Raw genomic sequence first — 16,518 nt, 5'->3', positions numbered from 1 at the left:
TATCTTTATATATATATATATATACATATATATATATATATATATATATATATATATATATAGATATATATATATATATATATATATATATATATATATATATATATATATATATATATATATATATTTATATATATATATATATAAATATATATATATATATATATATATATATATATATATATATATATATATATATATATATAAATATATATATATATATATATATATTATATATATATATATATATATATATATATATATATATATATATATATATATATATATATATATATATATATATATATATATATATATATAATATATATATATATATATATATATATATATATATATATATATATATATATATATATATATATATATATATATATATATATATATATATATATATATATATGTATATATATATATATATATATATATATATATATATATATATATCTTTATATATATATATATATATACATATATATATATATATATATATATAAATATATATATATATAAATATATATATATATATATATATATATATATATATATATATATATATATATATATATATATATATATATATATATATATATATATATATATATATATATATATATATATATATATATATATATATATATATATATATATATATATATATATATATATATATATATCTATATATATATATATATATATATATATATATATATATATATATATATATATATATATATATATATATATATATATGTATATATATATATATATATATATATATATATATATATATATATATCTTTATATATATATATATATATACATATATATATATATATATATATATATATATATATAGATATATATATATATATATATATATATATATATATATATATATATATATATATATATATATATATATATATATATATATATATATATATATATATATATATATATATATATATATATATATATATATATATATAATATATATATATATATATATATATATATATATATATATATATATATATATATATATATATATATATATATATATATATATATATATATATATATATATATATATATATATATATATATATATATATATATATATATATATATATATATATATATATATATATATATAAATATATATATATATATATGTGTGTGTGTGTGTGTGTTAAAATATATATGATATTTAAATCTTACCAACAAACTGACCATCATTTCACTTTTTTTGCAAGGGAAGGCAAAGAGAATAGAACGCCACACCAATCTGTCTTTATCGAATAATTCTTGCATCTTCCACATTCATGTTTCTTCTCATACATACCCGCCGATTATTTCGACTCCTGTTAACCAAAAATGTGTCATCGGTGAACAAAATTCTTCGTTGAAAAGGAGGATCAAGCTGAATATTGTTTTCGGCCCATTCACCGGACCTACCATAATGGTCACGCAGTCTATTCATGGGGAAACGGCAAAACATATTGACTGCAAATCAACTGTCAACTGTCAGGTTTACAGTCTGTAAAAATGATGTTGCCAGATTAAAAATCAAACCTCCAAAAAAATCACCTATATAATGTGTTTATATGAGTGTTTATCCGAAACATCAGCATAAATATATATTTTTTTTAACACAAAAATGGTTATATTAATCGCATTTCTCATTATTTAAGGCCAGATTGCAGACAAGTATTGTGGACCAACGGAAAATTCCGTCAAGCGACTTCACTAAATTTCAAGATATTAGGATTTTTTTTGATCATTAGACAGAAATACCTAAATTTGAATAGAATATGTATTTTTGGATCGTTTTGAGCTTTCTCTAAGAAACAAGTAAGTTAAGTTGCATACTATAATACACATATCAAGCGAGCTTCTGACCCGCTGCTGCAGTGGAATATTCCGACTAGATTACGCCTTACGGTCTCGTTGTATGAATACAGACACTCACTTTAAATGACACTTAGGAGTTATATCCCGAGAGATAGAGCACACATAAGTACTTACAGAATGCTGACATTTGCGGACAGGATTGAATTGAATGGATTTCACCCGCATATTATTTATCACAAGCATTTAAAGGAAAGAATAAGATATCAAGTGTCCTTCTTCGTGGGTTATAATCTGTGTAGTGATTGCTTTGCTTTTTTCATAAAATCCTTTCTCTATCTGTTGGTCGTGTAGGTTAAGCGGACTTGTCCTCTGTTTGTGCCTTCACACTTGCCCTCCTCAATTGTAAGAAGCAGGTCTGGGTGTCTAATATGCCTCGCTGTATCTCAACATAGATGAAGAAGCATACTCCATATTCTTATTCATGTATATTTAGATGTCTAAAATATTGTAAAAAACAACTCCTAATTGGAGATAATCCAGATTTGTTAACAAACATTTGGAAACACATAAAACGTCAATAAATTAACTGGTCAAATTATAAGCTAAAATAAAATTTTAAGCGTTTCTCAAGTTTGTGATATAATTCAGAATTTGGACCTCACATACAAATGGAAAAAGTCTGTGCTTCATAAAAGCTTTCCTCATCAAAAAAAAAGATGGCTGTTGTGAATACGCGCACACTGCGTTACGAGTTCGATCAATATTATAAAATAGTTCGATCAACTTTATAAAATAAAACTTTGTTTTTAATTATTATTTTATTGGTACATTTTTTCTCCAACCGGTTTCGACAATAACTTTGTCATAATCATGGTTTCACAGAGTATATATTAAACCCTGATAATGACAAGGTTCTTGAAGAAACAATTCAGAGAAAAAAATACCAAAAGTGGTGAAAATCAAAGTTTTTTTATTTTATGAAACAATAATTTCCTCAATTCACTCCTGATTCACCTAGCGCAGTAAGATACACGTGACAGGCTCCCCACTCCACACTGAAAGGAGTTAAGGTATTACATGGTGACCGCGAGTGTAATAGTCAACTTGTACGAAGCACTCTATCATGAATGTTATTAAACTTTATTAAAGTGGACGTTAAATACTATTTAAACTACGAAAGCTCACTCATAGCTTATATGCACTGAAACCTCAATTTAATTTTAAAACTCATTTTCATAATTAAAATGTAACTTTGTTTTTAAATCACAATAAATATTTTATTATATCTTAATTATAATATCTACTTGTCTTGATAAAGAAGCGGTTAGGTTCGAAACCGGTAGGCATTATAATTAAGTTATAATAAAATATTTACAGTGATCTTAAAACAATTATATTTTAAATATAAAATAGAAAATCACAAAGCAAGCGTTTCAAATAAAAATTAAACTTTTCTTCATGTTGTATTTTAAGGATGTCCAACCGGTCGATAAAAGGGCCAAATTTTGTGTATTTAATATAAATAAAAAATATATTTATTAAAGATATCTATTGTATAAAATATTTAAGAGTTTGACTTTTTTTATTAAATTTAAGTATTACTAAGTAAATATAAGTTTGTCTCAAAATGTATTTAAAAACTTGTTTTTCTGCATTCAGAATTATTATCAATCACTTTGTGTGAACCTCAGTCTAAATTTTAGAGTTTGTTTTGGGAAAACGGTATTAAATGAGAACATTAAAAAACGGCTAGATAATGTTGGATATTTGGAATGTATGTTTTCTTGAGATGGAAAAATTGATAAAGACATAGAAAGAAGAGTGACTGCTGGGAACAGAGTAAAAAGTGAAATGAGATCAGTTGTAACAAATAAGCTTAACGTAAAATTTATCATTTTATACACGAGTAACGTTTACCGTACTACCTTTGATTGACAACCACGTTCATTAATTCACTGATATCACTTAATCAGCCTATGACAGATCATAAGTCCTGAAAATACCCAGATATCCATTTTCTTTTTCATCTATGTTGTGATGTCAATATAGTGTAAATAATGACAGGTCGTAAGCCCTGTAAATACTCAGACTTCAAATTCTTCTTCATCTATGTTGAGATCTCAATACCTCATACAAAAAATTACTTTGGAAGTTGTTCCCAGATGGAAGACTACTTGCGTATTATAGTCGCGATCAAAATTCCTATCATAGAAAAAAAGTAACGTTCCTACGATAGAAATAAAAGGTTCCGACTAGATTCAAATAGTGGATCCTAGTTGAATGCATCGCTGTTATGGGGCTCTTTTTGTAACAAAGCCATTGGTGGTTGATTAAACGAGCGCATCTGAAAACGACGAATAGTGCGGAGTTCCGGTCGCTGGCATTCTGACCATTCAACGCTTTAATAGGATCCGGCGAAAAAGATGAGAATAGGCCCCAGCTTTTATCTGTGCTCGGCTAAAAACAATACTTTTAGAAATTATTTCATTTTCTATTTTTTTCGTACGTAAATATGGTTTATTTACAAAAAATGTGCTTTAACATGTTATTATAAAAATTAGTATCTACTACTTTTCAATTTAATTCAATTTGAAAATATTTAAGTTTAGTACAAATCTTTGTTTAAAATTTTGAGTTTGTGAATGATTGATTTTACGACCTGCCGTGTCACAAACTAGCCTTTGACAGATCGGAAGTCTTGTAAATACCCAGATTTCCATATTCTGCTTCATCTGTGTTGAGAAACCAACAAAAATCAAATAGCTGTGTCACTTAGTCTCTCATCACCTCTTTGTTTCTTGTCGGTTAAAAGATATTGATTCAAAACTGTAACATCTCAGTTTTAGTCAATTTGTGGTCCCTCGGTTACTGTCGAGAAACACGCCAGGGACTTATGGTTCGACTCCCAGTTTGCCAAAATTTGGTTCCAAATCTCAAAATATGAAGTATTTGTATATATCACAAGAGTATAGGTTTAATTTTATTTTAAAACAACATTTATTTTTATTGAACGAAGTTTATTCAATTACAAGTTTATTGAACGTTAAAGTGTTAATTGGAGTATTTAAATGACTCAATTTTCGTATGATAGAATTAACTTTTAATTGGGTTGCAGGTGTCAATATAATTGATTGACTTACTATCAATACAATTGATTGACTTACTATCCAATATAATCTTCCAAAATATCTCACTAAGCAGTCAATAAAACTGTGTTGAATTTGAAAATGTTGCATGAATACTATATTGAATCACAGTACCAGAACACCGTTCTTTCAGTAAAAGTTGAAGAAATTCGCCACGAAATTGCAGAAGGGCTACTCGAATTTTAATTTCGCCAGACTCCAGACTAGAGGGGGTGTAATTATCGACTGTCACCTAAACGATTCCGGATCGGGTGCTAAACTTCAATGTTGGAATCTTAACTGTGTGCAAATTCAATTCTTGAACCTCCCCGATTGGAAACTAAAAAAAGTGTTTCGATCGGTTTCGTTTGGGTCATTAATCTGCCAGAGCTTTAAATGCAAGCAACTTCAAAAAGAAATGGGACTTTCTTGCATTTTGAGTGTTTTTGCTTTGTTTTTAGAGTGTGTAATAAATTTTTTTGGAGAAAGAGAATACTTTTTTTAAACATGTTTTTTATTCGATTCCGACGTTTTCTTCCTTTTCATTTGAGATGAATATATTGATATTATGCATGACATTACGAATATTTAATGTTTTTTTGTTATCAATAACACTGAATCAATTTTCAAATAGCGATGCATTGTAAAATATTTCTCAAACCAACCATATATATGTAGCTCCAGCGAACTCACACAAAAAGCGTCATAAGATTTATAATATATTTAAGAGTACCTATTTTTTTTAATATTATGATTGGTAATCATGGGTAGAATGGTAAATGGTTCACGCGTGTGAAGTATAACATTCACCTTGTTGAATGGTGGATGTAACACTTGTTATATTCACCATTCTATTGTGATCAAAAGATCACTTAAACCAGCCTTTGACAGGTCATCAGCTCTGTAAATACCTAGATTTCTTTATAAGTTTTATATATCACGATACATATTCTTGAAACTCCAACTGTCCATCAAATATTTTTTCCTTGATTTCCACCTTTTCCCTTTCAAATCCCTCACTTATCCCTCACTTTATCATTTTACAGTTTAATTTATATGTAATATTGCTATTTTATTTCATTTCATTTTATTTACATGAATGTATACACTGAAAAGTGACCTTTTACAATTGTTTTCTTTTTTTAAATCTTCGCATTATTCTATTAAAAAAAACTTAATAAAAAATCAATAAATAATAAAACGGGCTTTATAATCTTTTTTATTAAAAAATAAACCAAATTTTCTTTCTAATAAACTCGACTTCCTTGTCATAAAAACAAACGAATGGGGTGGTTTGTCGAAATTTAAATTAGTTTTTCTTCCTAAGGGTTGATGGCAATAACAGTGGTGCAATTTCAAGTGCAGTTTTTATTCTTTTCATTTATATGCTAATTCGGGGGTGAAGAAAAAACTACATACCTGAGATTAAAAATTGAAAGAACTTTCCTAGAGAGTAAGGCAATTTGGTTCGCGTTAGGGAAAGAAGATTCTTTATTTTCATATAGAGATTCCCATTTTGTGAAGTGTTTCTTTCGCTTGCACGATTTTGTAAAATATTTCCATTTTTCAAAGTATTTTAACCTACCAACTAAGTAAATAAAGTGAGTTCTTCTACATTCTTATACATGAAACTCTAGCACATTTTACACAAAATTCTTATGCATGAAATGTGAAATGTTTGAAGTGAAGTATTTAGCTTTGCTGAAAACTTGAATCAGCATATTTCTTTTTTTATTTATATTTGACATCTTAAAATAGATGAAGAAAGATATGAAAGTCTTACAGGGCTTTCGACCGTCATAGGTTAAGTTAAGTGATCACTTTACAAACGTATAACATTCACCAATTTTACCCATGATTGACAACCACACTTCTATTTTTATTTGGAACTCATAGATATTTTGATCAAACTTATGTGAGTTCACAACCGCTATCTTTGAAAGAAAAGGGGATTTTATTCTTTAGCAGAGATCTTTTTTTATTCGTATGCAAGATCCGAATCCTGGATTATATTCACCTTCTCGAGAAATAATAAATAATAAAACCCTTATCCGCACCTCAATGGTGCATAGGGCACTGCGTCATATAAACGCAGTGTTATCTTGATCGTTTACACATGAAGGAAAGGTGATCAGCCCTCCGCTTCAAGTACCAGTCCAGGGTAATATTGAATTAATATTACAGTGAAAAAACCACTCATATTTATTCTAACCCCCCCTGGGAATCGAACCTGGGTCCTCCAGAACGATAGCCGAGCGTGCTGACCATAACACTACGGAGGCGGACAGACTCGAGAAAACATGTTCTTTTTTATGTAGCTTATAATTTGACCAAAAAATAACTCAACATCGCGTCTCTTCCTCGCAGGGGTAGGCAGAAAGAATAAAACGCCACATTATCCTCGTATAGAATTTGTAAACAATCTTCACTTTTTTCATATTAATGCATCATGTCACACGTACTAATCATTTCAATAATACACATTTGGAGTCATAGAGATTTTTTTTTAAATTTATAATTAAATAAGTTACAACATTTTGAGTGTGTCCAAATACTTCTTAACAAATTTGGATTATCTCCAGTCATAAGAGTATCTTTCGTATTATTTTTTGACATCTCATCAAAGATGAAGAAGAATATGGAAGTCTGGGCATTTACGGGGCTGACGACAAGTCAAGTATTATGATATTTTCAGGCGTTTCTCATGTGTGTGATTATAATCTAGGATTTGAACCTCACTTAATAACAAAAGAGTTTCTGCTCAACGAAAAACTTCTTTTCATCTCACCAACAGATGTCTCTAGTGAAGTTCTAGTGATTCAAGAACAATGTTTCAAAATTGGTTCATATATATACAACTTCATATATAAATAGAACTTCCAAGAATTTGGGTAGCGTGATTGTCAATAATAGGTTGAATTGGTGAATGTTACACGTGTGTAAAGTGATCACTTAAACCATCCTATGACGGTCGTCAGCCCCGTAAATGCCCAGACTTCCATATTCTTCTTCATATTTGATGAGATGTCAAAAAATTATATTAAACAAGTTAGTCTTCTTCTTCCGGTTCCTCTTCCGGTATTTGAATCGCCATGAAAGCAGCTCCATAGTTTCCGGATCCAGGGTTTGAGAACACCATCTTTCCATCTATCAAATATTTCTGGTAGAAGATGTTGTTGAGGACCGAAAAACCGATTTCAGCGGCCACTTCTTGAGCTATTCCTGAAGTAAATATTCCAGCAACGACATAAATCTTGCAAGCACGTGCTGATTTCAAGGCACATTTGTACATGCATTTCATTAATTCTGAAAAAAAACAAATTTTAAATTAATCCGGAATAAATACGAGAGAAGCCCAGATTCGTGAACAAGGAATCAGACACACCTATAAATATTTTTATTTTTATTATTACATTATAGTTTCATAGTTTTTTAATACTTTCATTGCTCGTCTCAAGCATAATGAAATGAAATATACAAAAATGTGTTTTTGGTATTTTCTTTCGTTTACATTTAATCAGACTGAGCCGCAGCAAATTGTGGCTGGGAAAATTAGTGAATAATGATCTAGTATTTATTTCATTTTCAATATAAAAAAAGACTACCATATATCACCTTCTCGCTTTGAACTTACGCTTCGCTTCACTTCAGCCAGCGTATACATCTCTCACACTACTTTATAATATTTTTCACAGCCCCGATATACCTTAATATCTTGCTGAAAACTTTATATACGTCTCAGATCATGGTCTATTTCATTCTTCGCTATAACACATCGTTCTTCTGTAATTCCTTCTCTGTCCAAGCGGGCAGACTATGGAATGAATTACATCTCCTACATAGTAAAAGTGCACCTTCTCTGATAACTTTTAAGAAACGTCTGAGACAATACCATCTTTTATTAGAATCCTAACTATGCATCAAACCTCATTCCTTAGTTTTTTCTCTACCTCCTTCCCTAAATGGCCTTCTTCCTTTGCCTTCCTATTATCACCAATTTTTAATATTCATAAATATTTTGTATAATGTAGTTGCTTCATTAATACAGTAGTTAATCGTAATCTATGATTTTTTTCTACTTTATATTAAAAAACAATCTACTCTCTGATTGCAAGGTATCAAACATTTTAACCAATATCACTAGTCTATTTTTGGTTATCTGGAAGATCGCAATATTCTTAACAATATACTCTCCAATGTTTATATATTTTCCTCTTTTTCTCTTTTTAAAATAAATAATAAATAATCATTGTAATAAAAGCCAAAAAGAAGAAAGCTAAATAAACTAAACGTGACACAGTATATTACACAGGTCTCTATAGAATTCAGTTTTTGCTCCTGTTAAGACAAAGTGTAATTGGTGAGCAGAATATTATTAATAATTTAGTTGTAGTGTGCTTTTTTAATATTATTTTATATAAAGCTCCAAGTAACACTTATTTCCAAGTGTCCTTATGGAGTAATTTCCTCCCATAACGCGACACTTGTGCGTCATAAAGTATGAAAAAGAAACAGTAACTTTTTTTCCAAATACCATTAAACACATCCTAGCCGCTCATTTTTCGCTCGGTAAAAATACGCAAAAAATATTTATTGCTTAGCGTAAATAATTGGGATACTTTTTAATATTTATTTTTGCGGAGTAAGAAGCAATTACACCTTTAATTTGCTTAAGTGAAACTGGCCTTGAAAAATTATATGCTGACGTAAGGTTTAAGGTAATATTTATAATTATACAAAAAAATACCTTCAATATTTCACATCGAAAGTATTAAATAATATTTTTATTAAAAAATAAAAATAAAATTATTACTCATGTGAATTAAAAAATCACATTTTTAATACATTTTTCTAAACGAAAAATCATAAGCATTCGCCCAAAATATTAAAACTAAAAAGTCATTTTTATCAAAGTAATTATTTCTAGAAAGATTTTTTAACTGTTATTAGGAACTGTTATTACTGCAAAGATCACCAGGATAGGAAAAATATGCGTGATCCAATATGTCGTTAGGTGAGGAAGGCAACGAAGAAGACAATGGTGAAATATGAGGAAAATGAAACCATCCAGACTCCCCCACATTGCGCTGCACGGCCAACCCCAAGCTAGACGTTTTCCGGGCAGACCACCAAAGAGATGGATTGACAGCTGGGAATTGATATCACAGGAGGCTTATCTTATTACACTAAGAAGAAAAGAAGAGATTTTTTAATTTCGAAATATTGTTTTTATGTAAAATAACAAATGTGTGTGTTCGTATTCCAAAGATATACAGCAATCATTTTCTTCGTTGATCGGCAGTGTTTATATTATCGATATATAACTTTGTATTGAAGACTTTAAATCAAATACACAAGCTTTTGAAGTGTAAGCATTCGCGCTAGACGAAAACAGCGTTTCCGCTGTGTAAGAATACATCCGAATTTCTTCTGAAATGTCATTTGAAGATTGACAAGCTTAGAAACTAATTCGATAAAGCTGTGTTTTTCAGCGTGGGTGTTACTTTTGCTAAATGGATGAAAGCTTTCGCTCGAGAGCTTAGGGCCCGATTTTAATTAGTTCTTTAGAGAATTCAAACAGTGGCACAAATTAATCACGATATAAAGAAAAATAATGGAAGCTTTGTTTTTTTCTTATCAACTCCTACTTTAATCAAATTTTGATGTTGAAATTTCAGGGAGGGTTTTTTTATTTATTTTCTTTGTCAATTAAACTCTATCTGTTTAGCAGAAAAACCAAAATTTAACCTTTAATAAAATGAATTACGTTTTTTTTTCGACATATAGGAATCGACATCGCAGGAGGCTAATTCTTCATAAAAATAGGCCTCGAGGCTAACACAAAATAAAAGAAGAAGAAGAAGATATGTTTTTTTGCATATTCTCGTAACAACCCAATTATTTACTTATATCAATTATGAGCAGTTCTCTATCTGGTCTCAATCCTACGGATTGATCTGTAGCAACAGGTGACATCTCTTTCACCATTCTCGCCTATTTTCGAAAGTCCTCTTCAGCTCCTCATACGTCGAGCAGCCCATATCTCGTATAAGTCGCCTAGGTAGTCGCGGCATGGGTGTCCTCTGGCGTTTATTCCCTCGATCGTCCCTCCTCTTATTTGGTGCAGGAGACCCTCTTATCTTAGCACGTGGCCGATCCATTTGGCGCGTCTTTTGGAGATAGTCGCGAGTGCTTTCTTTCCTTGATCAATCGTAGTACCTCGTCGTTGGAGATGTGGTCTCTCCAGGATATCCCGAGCATTATTCTATAGATCCACATCTCCAACGCATTCAACCTATTCTTATGTCTTTCAGATAGGCACCATGCCTCTAAGCTATACAGTAGCACACTCCATACATACGTTTTGACAGGAAATTTGCGTAGTTTCAGATTTATGTTATTTGATTGGAAAATCACTGATTTACTGTTAAACGCAAGTCTAGCTTGGTGTATAAGACTGTCAATCTCGCCTTTTGACCGGCCATCCTAAGAAAACAATTATTAAGTCGCAAATTTTACTGTAAAAATATATCAATACACATAAAACAGTTGAACATCGATGTAAGAGAGACCATTTTATAAGACTTAGCGTACCGTTATGAAATTGTTTATGATTTCCTGAAAATAATATTCAGGAAAAATCAGACATCTGAAAGATTTTTATTCTTCAAATTGAAGATTCATTTTTCTCAATTTCCTGATTAATGTGCAAAAATCCATTTAACTCTCGTTTTGAGGAATCGCCTCGCGGTTATTTATAAACGGTTTTTAAACTAGATTTAAAGAAAACAAATTTTAATTGGATTCGCTTTGTGAGATTTGGGCCTCGGGCGTTTCACATTACTTCGAACAAAGGTTTCTTAACGCCTTCTCTTCGTAAATAAGATACTCTTATCTTGGCAAAAAAAAACAGCCTTGATGTTTTCAAGATTTATGAGAAATGTAATAAAATTATGAGACGTTTTCACTTTTGAGATCTTTAATTGCGATGAGCGATTCCGTTAAATTACAAAGCTGTTCTTGTAAAAATATTTTTTTTTCTAAATAGGCTTCAAATATGGATTAAGAGTAAATTAAAGTATTTTTATTATTTTAATTTATTCAAAAAATAAATATAAGTTGAAAATAAATAATGTTAAAAAAATATTTTAAAAAGCTTTCCTCATTCTAACATAGATGTCTGTAGGAACTCTCTCACACTGTGTTTCGCGTTTGATCAATATATCTATAAGTTTTAAGAATTTAAATAGTGTGGTTGTCAATCATGGGTGGAATTGGTGAATGATACACGTATGTAAAGTGATAAACCTTAAGCCAGCCTATGACGGTTGTAAGCCCTGTAAATGCCTAGATTTCCATATTCTTCTTCATTTTTGTTGAGATGAAAAAGACAATATAAATATTTAATAAAGCTAGTTGCTTATTTGTACAAATTTATTTTATTTATTCTATTAGTCACTGGATTTGTCACCCTAAGGGCGCTTGTCCACTACCCGGAATCACACGGAATTTTATCGTCCGGCACATCAGTTAGCGTTTTAAAACGATGGTTGGCTTGGATTGGCTTGTGCTCTTGTCCATATTTCTTCGGATCGGTGCTCTTAATCGGTGCGTAAACACGATGCGCGTAAATTCGATCACGGTAAACTGTCGTAGTCGTTTTCTTTTAAAACCGGACTGCCGGACGGTGAAATCCCGTGTAGTGGACAAACGCCCTATGGACGATAAATCAGGATACATATATACAAATATCTATCAAAAAATATATTTAAAAAATAAAAAGAAAGATTCTTTTAGACAATAATAAAACTTTCAAAATGAGTGCTTCATAATTTTACATAATAGGCAGAATTGTAAACGTTACCCAAATGTATAAAATAATAATTTAGACCAGCCAAATGGCATGTCCTAATCCCTTGATTGCTAACACTTTCGTCTTCTATCATATAAAAAAATATGTTTCGTCACAGCTATAATATATACAGAAAACAAAATAACCCATCATATCGGAAAAAAACGTGTAATCTATTATTTACCGACCGCTATTAGACCAATTTCGAAAAGGTTTTTGATTGAAATAAATATTGTGGATTTAAAAAGCCTATTTATTAAATGACAGGACTCATTTATATGAATTAAATTATCACTTGGTTCTTGCCAATTTACGAAAATTATGTTTTAGGGATGATTTCATTTAAAACGGTCAACAATAGAAGGAATGTTTATTTTTCGACATCTCAACATAGATGAAGAAGAATATGGATGTCGAAGCATTAACGGGGCTAACGATCGTCATTGGCTGGTTTAAGCGATCACTTTACATATGTGTAACATTTAGCAATTCTACCCATGATCGACAACCACACTACTCAAATTATTGATATTTTTATACCAACATATATATGATCCAGTTATGAGACATTGTATCTACATGAATCACTAGAAACATCTTTTGGTAAGATGTAAAAGGTTTTTTATTGAACAGAAACTCTTTTAAACCAGCCTATGACGGTCGTTAGCCCCATAAATGCCCAGACTTCCATATTCTTCTTCATCTTTTTTTATAATAAAAAAGTAATATTAAAAATAACTCCTTTAATTGGATAAAATCTAGATTTATGAACAAGTATTTGGACACACTCAAAATGTTGTTAGTAGAAAGTCTACATTATGCAAAGGGGTGAGCATACGAAATTCACCAAACATTTATAGATTTTGACCAACCAAACGTTTAACTAACGAAAGTGTTCCTAATATCATTTTATCAGTATTGTTTTATTGTATTGTATAAATATAGTCTAATAAATAATAACTTACCCCTGTCTTGGTATTTTTGTTTGATTCCTAGGGTATAAATCTTGGCGTACTGCTGAGTGTGATAAATGTCGTGTATTGATATCGACCCTTCCAAAGTATTGTAATATTTCATAACTTGAGAATAACACTTTCCACTCGTCATTTTGAGCTTACTGAAAGTTCTTGAGAATGCCGCTAGAATTATGAAAATTGTATTTAATTTTACATTTCATTTATAGCGATTTTGTAAGTTAGTATTTTTTTCAATAAATTTATAAATTGAATGTTAACTTATATAGATAATATAGCCCGGCTTCACCGACAATAAATCGATTTGATATGAAGCTCTTGAAATATTAAAAAAAAAAATCACTTGTTATATTTTGATAAAAAATATAAATAATGTTTAAACGTCATTTTTTATTAAAAAAAACACTTACTTTTTACCACTTGAGTTGAAGAACGAATGTTTTCATTTAAATTTCATCATGTCTTAGCACAAAGTGAATGCCGAAACAATTTAAAAAAATACAATTTATTTTTAATGAACTATATTTCTTTTATAAAAAATTTCGTCCTTACATAAACACTTTCAAGTTTTTGAAACACTTGATCATGCCAAGATTTTCTCAATCATCTTCTATCCCTTTGTCCAACTTCATTCACCTCATACATTTGTTTTACCGTTCTTTTCTCGTTCATTCGTTCCACATGTCCAAACCATCTCAAGACAAGTTTCTTAAATTTATCGATAGTATAATAATAAAGCTTTTGAAAAAAAATTACCTTTGTCGACAATTCTTAAAATAAGTACCGCTACAATTTTTTCGCTGTCTTCTTGAACTGCCACTAATGACGTTTTATCCTTCATTTGTATTTTGGCATTTTTAAGAAACTCTTCCATAGATTCACGATCTTCAAAAGTATTTAACATTTTGTAAGTTATCTGAAACATAAACAAGCTTAAATAAATGTTAAATGTAAAAAACAGTCAAGTTTTAAGCAATAGTAAATAAAAGGCGTTGCGAGATCGATTCCCGCCGATTGCAAAATAAACTCAAGAACGATTCATTTTCATTTATTCAGGGTGCTTATGATGTATTCATCTTGACCCTTTCTATCCTTATTATCCTACCCGCAGACAAGCCTTTCAATAAAGTCTTTTCAGTTTTTTTTCTTAAGTATTTTTATATTTCATACGTAACGTTTATTTTACATATTTAAACACGTAACGAATATTTGAATAATATTTTTCATTATTATATTAAATACATACAGTGATTGATTTTTGACTCGTTATCATCCAGCGTTATTTTTTTTCCTTTATTAATGGCCCTAGCTAATATCGCTCACTCCTTTCAACAAGTCAAATATCAAAAAACTTGATTTTTCAGGAGATCGTTTATAATGTTAAAAATATAATAAAATGTATTCAAAATTAATATCAAGCCACTTATTGAACTTTTTACTGTGCAGCAAATTTTTTTAGGTAAAACCTGAAGGTTTTTTCTCCATTTGAAAAATATTTAGTATATTTTAAAAAACAATTAAACTATACCTTTTCTTCAAAATGCAAAAACAACACTTTCTGCCCTGTAGTGGGTAAATATTAAGTTAAAAAGATGCCGCTTTTGCTGGGATATAGTACATTTTTTGGGCATTCCGAAAACATGCACAACTGAAAATTGACGATTTTTAATATTTGACGTTGTTGAAAGGAGTGAGCGATGTACAACTATTAAAAAATTACAAGAGTTTTTTTTAAATTCATTTGCTAGACATTTCAGCTTTTGACAATATTAAAATAAGTTACTCTCTTTTCTCCAATAAAAAGACTAAACTCTTGTTAAAGAGGGACTTACTTATTATTTATTTTCTACGTTTGTGAGTGATTGGTTTATTATATTTTCATTTACCTCATCATCGAAAAAATTGTTCCTCAAAAGGGTCACTGCTTCATTAAACTTTTTATCTTGCAGGTCCTCGATCCTCAAGTGCCTTTTTTCGAAGTACCCCCAAACTAAAGGAGCTTTTATTTTCTTTTCTAAGGCTTTCGCCTTATCTTCTTCCGTAAGCTCTTCAGGTTCTGTAGCCATATTGCGACGTCATCCACTGTTGATAAATTTATACACAATATTATATTTATTATTAATTCTTAAAAAAAAAAAACAAATCAATACTGTTTTTTTTCCTTTCAAGTTACTTTGAAATTATTCACAAAAAATAAAACGTCAAAAAAATTATCTGCATTTAAATACAGAATAATATTTTGTTTACTTTGATATGAATTTTGATCGGTACCTGCTTCAAAAAAAGAAGAAAGTATACACATTTTTTTCATCCAATTTTACTTTTCTGTTTGATAATAAATACGTATGCGTCGCGTATTTGTATAGATAGTTAATTTATTTGAAATTATTAAGTTAAATGAATAAATAATTTGTGTGTCAATTTTAATCCAATATGTGTTTTATATATTCCTGAGTTTTTAATGAATTAATACAAGAAATGACACCCTATCACTCAATTTTATTTTTCTATAACTCTAGACTGGTACCAGAAATGCAGGGCTAGTCATATTTCCTTTATTTATTTGACGATCAAGACATAAACAAACAACTCTGCCTTTATACGATGAAGTGCCTTTTGCACTTTTGGGTGTAGATATGGGTTAAAAAAAGGGAATACATGTTGATTGAACAAAAATATGGCACAAACGAAC

The 16,518-nt window shown here is 29.4% G+C and overlaps 1 protein-coding gene across 1 annotated transcript; it reads right to left on the bottom strand.

Moving 5' to 3' along the window:
• Positions 1 to 7,471: 7,471 nt before the first annotated feature.
• On the bottom strand, positions 7,472 to 15,956 carry LOC148304414 (uncharacterized). The gene is made up of 4 exons (XM_088268343.1): positions 15,713 to 15,956; positions 14,583 to 14,742; positions 13,818 to 13,991; positions 7,472 to 8,306 (listed from the first exon to the last, which is right to left on the bottom strand). The coding sequence occupies exons 1-4, from the start codon at positions 15,890 to 15,892 to the stop codon at positions 8,050 to 8,052; spliced, it is 771 nt and encodes a 256-aa protein (XP_088124469.1). The 5' UTR covers positions 15,893 to 15,956; the 3' UTR covers positions 7,472 to 8,049.
• Between the last annotated feature and the right edge of the window lie 562 nt (positions 15,957 to 16,518).

The sequence above is a fragment of the Brachycentrus maculatus genome, unplaced genomic scaffold (genome assembly GCF_059751285.1).
Source record: "Brachycentrus maculatus isolate JH-2025_06_01 unplaced genomic scaffold, ASM5975128v1 h1tg000321l, whole genome shotgun sequence".
Classification (NCBI taxonomy): domain Eukaryota; kingdom Metazoa; phylum Arthropoda; class Insecta; order Trichoptera; family Brachycentridae; genus Brachycentrus; species Brachycentrus maculatus.
This window is presented reverse-complemented; position numbering and strand designations above follow the sequence as displayed.

Excerpts from the sequence above, each read along its gene's own strand:
- LOC148304414 (XM_088268343.1), bottom strand. The coding sequence starts at position 15,892 with ATGGCTACAGAACCTGAAGAGCTTACGGAAGAAGATAAGGCGAAAGCC. Across the intron at positions 13,992-14,582 it reads TTTAAGAATTGTCGACAAAG|CGGCATTCTCAAGAACTTTC; the intron begins GTAATTTTTTTT and ends TCATAATTCTAG. Across the intron at positions 8,307-13,817 it reads ACAAAAATACCAAGACAGGG|AATTAATGAAATGCATGTAC; the intron begins GTAAGTTATTAT and ends GTTTTTTTTCAG.